The sequence below is a fragment of the Tupaia chinensis genome, unplaced genomic scaffold (genome assembly GCF_000334495.1).
Source record: "Tupaia chinensis unplaced genomic scaffold, TupChi_1.0 Scaffold139943_1, whole genome shotgun sequence".
NCBI lineage: Eukaryota > Metazoa > Chordata > Mammalia > Scandentia > Tupaiidae > Tupaia > Tupaia belangeri.
The window spans coordinates 2326991-2335664 of NW_006199822.1; the positions used below are offsets into that span (position 1 = coordinate 2326991).

At 39.1% G+C, this 8674-nt stretch overlaps 1 protein-coding gene across 5 annotated transcripts in view; it reads left to right on the plus strand.

Annotated features, from left to right (window-relative positions):
- Positions 1-8674, plus strand: part of OSBPL3 (oxysterol binding protein like 3) — a 226841-nt gene that overhangs the window by 164060 nt on the left and 54107 nt on the right. For 4 of the 5 annotated variants that reach the window (XM_027765935.1, XM_027765934.1, XM_027765936.1 and 1 more), the window contains one exon: positions 2805-2912. The exons of the other annotated variant lie outside the window; for it this stretch is intronic. In XM_027765935.1, coding sequence (XP_027621736.1) covers positions 2805-2912 — 108 coding nt within the window. The remainder of the gene's footprint in view (positions 1-2804; positions 2913-8674) is intronic. 5 annotated transcript variants of the gene reach the window in all.

An 8674-nucleotide genomic window follows, 5' to 3' on the forward strand; every position in this document is an offset into this window, starting at 1 on the left:
AAGAGTGTGTGTGCACACATGAAATTACCATTTGAAGCAATAATGAATTTTCTATATGGATCAAGTAAAGGAGATAAATCTCAGGATTCTGTTACCAGAAGCCAATACATTGAGAGAACTAGAAAATGTCCATTTGTATTTTCTATTTGTCATGTTGCTGAGAAAAATAATCATTCCATGTAATGTTTATGATAAATCCTTTTCCAGTAGCACATAACTTTATTAGAGAATATTAAAGACACATTCAACCAGTTGACCATTCAAATATGCCATCTTTGAACGGGATTCAAAATAACGTTGACTTATTCCATGTATGGCGTCTTAGGACTGGTGTTTTTAAATGTCTGGATCCCATATGGTCAACCATGTGGTTTGAGTATTGGACTGGTGGCTTTAAAAAACATGCCATGCACATATGTGTGCATGTCCAAAATTCTAAAAGAGGGAGAGGTGGAGAAGGGATTCTAGCAAGACTCTTCCCCATGTGGAGGAAGTGCTTTCTCACTTTCCCTCTCTTTTTCTTTCTCTGTCTCCAGTGAGAGCCCACACCCTCTGTCAAAATTAAAAAGTAGATGAGTAAAGTAGAGCCTTAAAACTATCTTAAGGTTGGAGATAGAAACATTCTCTTTTGGATTGTAGAGGACAGCCAGCCACACACTGGGTGCCACTTTGCTTTGAGAGAAGTGAAGTAACTTCGAGAGAAAGCAAAGTGGTTCTTTTTGTTTTGTTTTTAAAGTTTATTTAATAGTAGTACAAAGCATTTCTTATTGTTCTCATTAAGTTGCATTTAGAAAGTACCTCTTATAGAGCACTTCTTTTTTGGTGGCCTTCCTCTTCCCTGCCCTTCTTCTGTGGCATCATTTTGTGACTCGGCTTGTGTGACCGTTGAATCCCGTTTCACTGTAGTATTATATCTGGGTCAAATATTCTCCCCTTCACTAAGAAACTCACTTTCACACGTGTTCATGGTTTATAAGCTTAAGATAAAAAAGAACGATCCATTATTTTCTTTTTGACTTGGAGTCCTGATTAGGTTCAAAACTTGTTTTTTAAAAAAATAAAATGTTTCGAATCATCTGAGAACTATCAGAATGGACATGTTGGTTCTGTATATACAATTTTGATACGTTTCTTCCTCCTGTGGCTCACAAAGGAAAGTTACTAAAGTAACACAAATTTCAGGCCATCCCAAGCTTCTAGCCACCATGCCAGTCACATATTAACCAGGATGAAGTGAACGTCTTGGAGAGATTTGTATGCATGCCTCTATGGTCTTAGTTCTTGTTCACTGTGTCTTAAATAGCCCTTGAGAATTTTCAAATAACCTATACCCTCCATGAGGACTAAGAAATAAAGCCAAAAGCCTTGTTGGAGATCCAGACAGTGGATTAAGTAGTGCCATGTCTCTCAGGACGTAGGCCCAGTAGACCTAAAAGATAGTAAAGACAATGACTTCAAAAGTCAGGAAGACAGTCAGTGGGATGGATCTGTGTGCAAGCACCATGGAGCTGACGTGCTGAATGTCTGAGAGGGACAGTCAGGAGAACTTGAGAACTTGTCCTCTTCCAAAGACATGCCATTTGGAAATAGCTGGCCCTGACCTGGATAGCAGTATCAGTGTGAAGGAACTCTTCTTTTATCATTGAGCCAGTTCCCTCCTATTTGAGAGGTTGAGATAAGAAATGGGATTTAACCAGGGGAAAATCAAAGTGGTTTGGGGTAGTCTGTTTTCCTCAAGTTTCACATCCACCATCCCCAGCACCATGGTCCTTAAGCCCCTATACAGGTAAGTAAGGCTTGCTGTTTGCTGTTTATTTATTTTTTAAATAAATTAGTTCTGAAGAATTAATAAAACAACCAATACCTCTATTGAAAACGAGTAAAATTTTTCCCCCAAAAAGTCCTACTCTTAGGACACTTCCTCAGATCCAATCCAACTGGAATGATCATTAAATGATACTGAAATATAAGGAGACTTCAGAAAGTTTGTGGAAAGTATGAGTTAATTTTGGTGCAGAAAATTTTGAAATTCGTGCATGACTTTTTCATAATATGTGTTTTCTGTGAACTTCTTGAAGACTCTTCATGTGTCCAATCACAGAGAATGGGAGCAGCACTTTGGTTCAAGATGAGAGATGCTTGGAGTCACTAGAGGGGGAGTTGGCCACAGAGATGGAAGATGGTGGGAAGAAGGAGGTGCTATGAATCCACTAATCTTTTTCTTCTTCTTTCTCTTTATTTTTTTTTTTATTAAGAGAGATTTTTGCTATAGGACCCATGCACTCACCGGAGAGACAGAGACAGATAGAGAGAAATCACACCACCCTCCCGGGAGGGGATGGCTACACTGCAGTTACTTCTCCATTCTTCTCTCATAATTTTGAGCATGCACGGACTTGCGCCTGGCATAAGTTTTAAGCCATCTGGTCTGGGACATGAGCTATGGTCAACTACATGGGAGTCCAGTGACATAACCATTATGCTATCTGCTGGTCCCTGAATCCACTAATCTTAATAAAAGCTGAAGGAGACTGTGATTTCTCTGTCTCCTTCCTAACGCTCTTTCCATTTTTGGAATGAGACTAGAGAAGGAGCATCACTCCTGAGGTGACTGCTTATTATCTCCAGGCATCTCCCAACTGGCAGCCTATTGGAGGCCATTCAAGGAAAAGGTTCAGGAAGTGCCCTCTCAGGGCCCGATCACTGAGAGGTTTAGAAATCTCTCCTGCTGGGCCCACTGCTGAAACAGCTTTCTGGAAGCATGCATTTATTAACAGAGCCCCACTATTTTTAACATGTTCCAGGCCCTAGCCCAAAATACAGACCTTAAAGAACGCTTACGCAGAATCCATGCCGAGTCTCTGCTCCTCGACCCCCCTGCTGTTGCCAAGTCGGGAGACAATCTGGCAGAGGTGGGTAGGTTTCTTGTCTACTTGGCGACTCTGTTCCATGACACCCTTTGTCCAACCGCACGGCTCTCCACCTTCCCTCGTGAATGGTGTTTGCATTTCCATTGCTTCCTCTGGGTGCTGTCCGCAGCTGCTGCACGGACCAGGGTCCTGGGATTTCAAACTTGTCTGAAGAGGATGCCACTAACCACATTTTAAAACAGTCTTACTCCAGATTTATTCTTCCTTTTATATCTAGTCGCCCTGTTTTCCGCCTAAGAATCACTAAGTATTTCTGGCATGGGAACTATAGGGAAATAAACATTTGTCTGTTCTTCCTACAGAAAACTAGATTTCTCACACCTGTTAGACTCTTAGTTCCTTGTTAGCTTCCTTTGGCCCCTCTGAGAATCCTTTCTTTATGGCTGGTCCCTTGTCCCCCTTTCTGTTACTTTATTTTCTTTCACTGCACACATCTGTACACTCTGAGGAAAAGGTATTGCATTACAATGGAAGTGTCTTGGTCAGTTAATAACATATACTTTGGAAAGGTATTTTTTCAGGACTTGAGATGTTTATCCGAAATGGTCTTTGTTTTGTTTAAATCACCACCTGAGGGAGGCCTTTCTATTTCTTTTAAAATTTATTTTTCAAGATTTTATTTATTTATTTCATGAATGAGTGTGTGTGTGTGTGAGAGAGAAACAATATCCCCAGCCACAACCCATCCCAGCTTCATTCAGCCCCAGATCATGAGCATGTGCATGTGAGCTGGGTGGACTCAGGGAGGTCTCCAGACACCCACCTGGAACCTTTCCTTGTGACTCTGCCTTGTAGAACATCTTGTTTTACCACTGAGCCAGTCTGGACCCTTGAATATGTTTATCATGAGAAATTTCAAAAAAATACAGATGGGTTACTTGGAAAGTAAGTAGGAAAGGAAAGTAAATAGTGAAGGTGAATGCTGTTTTTTTTTTTTTAATCTGTCTCTTAAAAGAAAAGAAAATCTGTCTTATATGATTACTTTTCATTAACAAATTTATTAGACTGAGTATATTTAAAATAAAAATTAAGGACAGTAATAGACAAGGTGTGTGTGTGTCTGTGTAAATGTTTAAGAGCAGTTTCTAATGTCGAATCACTGCTTTCTTCCTTATTTTCCTGTCCTCGAAGAATACAAATCCCTCACACAATACCCTCAAGTCTTTGGGAAGCTATGGTTTCGGCAATGAGGAGAGTTGAGTCTGAAGTCCGTCAGTAGGTAGGCTGCAAGGCCCTGGGCATCCACCCCCACCTGAAGCATATATAGTGCCCAAGTGGATGGGACCAGGTTGCCTGGAGACAGTTCCTCTCTCTCTCTCCAGAGGCTCTCAGGCCTCTCATGACTCCTTTAGCACCCAGTGATCGACTATGCAGTCTCTCTACAGATGCACTACTCACAGAGATGACTTTCCATTTATTTTAGCCCAGACTTAAATTGTTGCCTGTAAGATTAGATACCGGAACATTCCTTACAGTGGTCTTCATTGTAGACCTGGGCCAAGAAACATGCTCACCCAGTGGGCTCTCTTTAGAACCTATCAGGAGTGCCCCATCATGGCCACGACTGGCTATCAATGAGGATGGTTTGCTGCCAGACGCTTTAGCATTCTCCAACGTTTGTGCATGTTTCCAGACAGTACTTACATTTTAAATAGTATTACCCATAAATTATATTTATATATTTAACAAATATTTAAGCAGATAATCTTCATCTTTGCATTTACAAATTTATGCTCACTGTGTATACTTGGGACTATTTGTGTTTGGAAGGGAAAAAAAACAAAATCCAAGTCTTTTGAAATGTGTATTTTTAAACTATCTCAAAATAACACCTGAAAGTTTAAATGCTATAAACCGTCCTCGAGGGATGACAGTAACATCCCTCAAAGTCATGCATTCCAAAACAGCCTTCTTGGGTCTTGAGCCAGTGATGCAATTGTCCCATTTATCATTTCTCCTTCTAGAGATTGTTTCCCATGGCTGATCCTTTTTTCAGGCTAACTTTCCCAGCAAGAGAAAAGCCATTGCTGCCTTCAGGAAATAAGTAGAGTTGAGTAGAAACGACCACCCAGACTGAAAACTTGAGTCCACTTTATTATTATTTTATTTTATTTTTCTAGATAACCCTCAGACACTTTGAATCTGTTGGGGAATGACAGTCCCTGACAATGGGTTCAGCTCAAGGTGTCTTTTATGTGGGACCTCTCACTTTCTTTGCTTCCTTTCTGTTACCTTCTTTTAGCTGTACAGAATCCCTGTCTTTGGCATTGGACCCCGCTATTTGAATTCTAAAATTCTAAAATCTCTCCTTTCCCATCAGAAATCACCCCCATGACCAATCAAGTCCCCTATTTTATGTTCCTGAATGGGAAGGTTTAATATTACCAGGTTATCGGGTCTTAGACTATTTTATATTCCAAATGAAAGGCCAGGTGACTTTGGAGATAGCATCCTACTACATCAAAAGTCCACTTAGGGGGGCGGCAGGTGGGATGATGGTTAAGGGCTCATGGCCGACTGCAGTTTGAGTCCCGGACCTGGCGTCTTGCTTTCTTTCTTTCCCTGCTCTCCCTCTTTCACTCTGTCTCTCTTTGGTCAAATAAAATAAATAAATAAATAAAACAATTCTTTCTTTAAAAAAAAAAAAGTCCACTTAGGAGACTAAAAAGGGAAGTATTTTAAAGAAAAGTGAAAGAGAAGAAGACACTTAATTATTGTAATGGCCTACCTGTTTGCAGTTCCATGGCTATTTGCATGCATTATCTTACAAAGATCCTAACCAGGACTCTGTGAGGTAGGTGGTGGTAATTTCACTTTAGATACAAAATCATTAAAGCCCAGTTTGGTTAAACAGTTTCCCCCAGATGCACATGTTGTAAGACGTGGAGCTGGAATTTAAATCCACTTCTAATCAGGTTAAAACATTTGTTTTCTCAATAACACTAGACTGCTATATAATGAGGAAAGATATGCCCAGCTAGAAGATAAAACACTCAAAGCTTATTAAATTAAGGTGGTGATGGTGTAAGAATGGGACGGAATAACTTCTCAAGCATAAACACAATTTCTACATAAAAGAAATATTAAGAAATATGTGGTAGAAAAGGCATCAAAACCAAAGAGAAAAAAATGGATTATTCAGTAAATTAGGTCAGCATAGTTCAAAGCAATTTTGAAAAGAAGTTTAAATCTTTCCATCACACACTAAGGTGAATCACCCATGAATCTGAGTTAAATATAAAAAATTAACTGAAAAATATTATCAAACTGCTAGAATAAGTAGGATTCCCTATGCTGGGAAACAATAGAAAAAAAAATTGGGAAAGAAATGTTTACTATAGTCAACTATCTTTTTTAGGAAAACATAGACTAAGAAAAACTATTTCCAGTGAAAATGAGAGATAATACTAAATTAATGGTAGTGTTTTAAATATGTAAACAATGAACAAATATGAAATAACACCTCAAAAAGTAAATAGAAAAAATACGTAATTCACACACACACACACACACACACACACACACACACACATCAAAATATAGATAGTTGTGGAGTTTTTGCTTTTTACTTTCTATTTTGCAATACTTATCAATTGACAGGAAGTTTCAGAGGAATGTTCTATGTACCTTCCTTCTAGCCTCTCCCAATATTAAACTCTCTAAGCTAGCTTTTTTAAAAGGAAAAACAGGGTCAGCAGGTAGCATGGTGGTTAAGGCACTGGCTCCCACATGGCCAACTCCGTAATTTGAATCCCAGACCTGGCATCTTGAAAAACATGCTGGGCACTTGGTATATGCATGCCCAAACTCCTGAGAGAAGAATGGAGAAGAAGAGATTGCGGTGTGGCTATTCCCCCTCACCCCAGGGGATGATATCTCACTTTCTCTCTATCTTTCTTGGGTAAGTGCACATGCCCTATGGCAAAAAGCTACTCAAAAAGAAGAAGAAGAAGAAAAAAAAGGGACCAGCAGATAGTGTAATGGTCACGTTGTTGGATTCCCACATAGTTGACCCCGGTTTGAGTCATAGACATGGCAACTTAAACTCACACTGGGCATGTGTGTGTACATGACCAAAATCCCAAGAGGAGAATGGTCTCTGTCTCTCCTGCACATGCACATACCCTCTAGCAAAAACAAAAACAAACAAACAGACAAAAAACAAAACTCTCTTAAAAAAAAGAAAGAAAATGTTCAGCCTAATAAAAATTTACCCAAGTAGATTTACATAAAAGTTTTTAAAATTGTGGTGTCCAACCCCTTAATATAGAAATGTAGAGAAAAATAGTGATTTTCTTACTTCTTGATATAGTTCATATATATTTTTGGTTTAAACATTTTAAATAATTATACTTCTGAAAATTGGCTCTAATAAATAATGAGAACAAAGATACTGACAAACATGCTCACATTTTTGCAAATCTGGAAACACCCTTAATTTTCAATAAAGGAAATTAATACTCTTATGACACAAACATATAATATATTATCAATTAAAATTCATTGTCTCAAAGAATTTTAAATGGTCTATGAATATGTTCACAATATAGTGCTGGGAACCAGCAGCTAGCATAATGGCTATGTCACTGGATTCCCACATAGTCGACCGCGGTTCGTGTCCCAGACCCGGTGGCTTAGAACTCATGGCGGGCGCGTGTGCGTGCATGCCCAAGATCCTGAGAGGAGAATGGGAGAGAAGGGATTGCGGTGTGACCATCGCCCCTGGGGGGTGATTTCTCGCTTTCTGTCTCTATGTCTCTCTCTGTTTGTCTGGCAAGCGCACGCGCCCTATAACAATATAGTGCTAAGTGAATGTAGCAGACAATATATTGACTATATAGAATTTGATCTTCATTTTCAAAATTAAAAAAAAAATCTGTACATGAATATTTTAATACAATAGCAAAATGTACCAATATGTTGGTAGGGGCCACATCTGGATAACAGGACTTCGAGCAATATTTATTTTACATGCATTTTCTGTGTTTTCTAGTTTGCATACTTTTATCCTCAGAATACATATTCATTTTGAAAAAGATTTTTGGTTCAATGTTGTTTAGAAGACGTTTAAAAAATTGTATGTACATATAAATAGTATGATTATAATTCTTTCTAAATAAAGCAGTGCTCTATGTCTAAAAGGATTGGAGAGAAACGTGTCAGAATGCTCGTAGTGGTGGTTTTCCTGCGGCAGGATTATGTGTATTTCTTTCCCTCCCTCTTCACTGTTATTTAACTTTAGGAATATAAATAATAGCTATGCATCCATTCATGTGTTACAAACAAGGGAAATGATTCAATAGAATGGGCTAGGTGGATATTTTAATGAATGAGGTCCTGCGTTGATGATCAGGCGCTGGGGGCCTGGGACTGCTTAAGTCTGGCCAGTTTTCATTCAGTGTTCCTAAGATCTCACTGCAGCAGTGAGACGCCAGAAAGGGCTCAGAGCCAGGAGTATTCTTTTCAGTGTTGGTCAGACAGGAAGCCTCTCAGTCCAAGAGGACGGAGATAAACAAAGAGCGGGAGTTACTAGTAATAATAAATGAGTAGTCAAGTGAATAAGTTGTAAGTGTCTTACATGACTGTGGCACACGAAGACAGGGCAGTTCATGCCCTTGTTCAAGTAAGCATGAAAGGACTCAACTGTGCATTATGGTATCTTCAGGCTTGATTGCTCTGTGAGTGACTCTTTTTTCTTCTTTCATTTCTTTTTTTTTTTTTTTTTTTTTTTTTTTGGGGCTTTG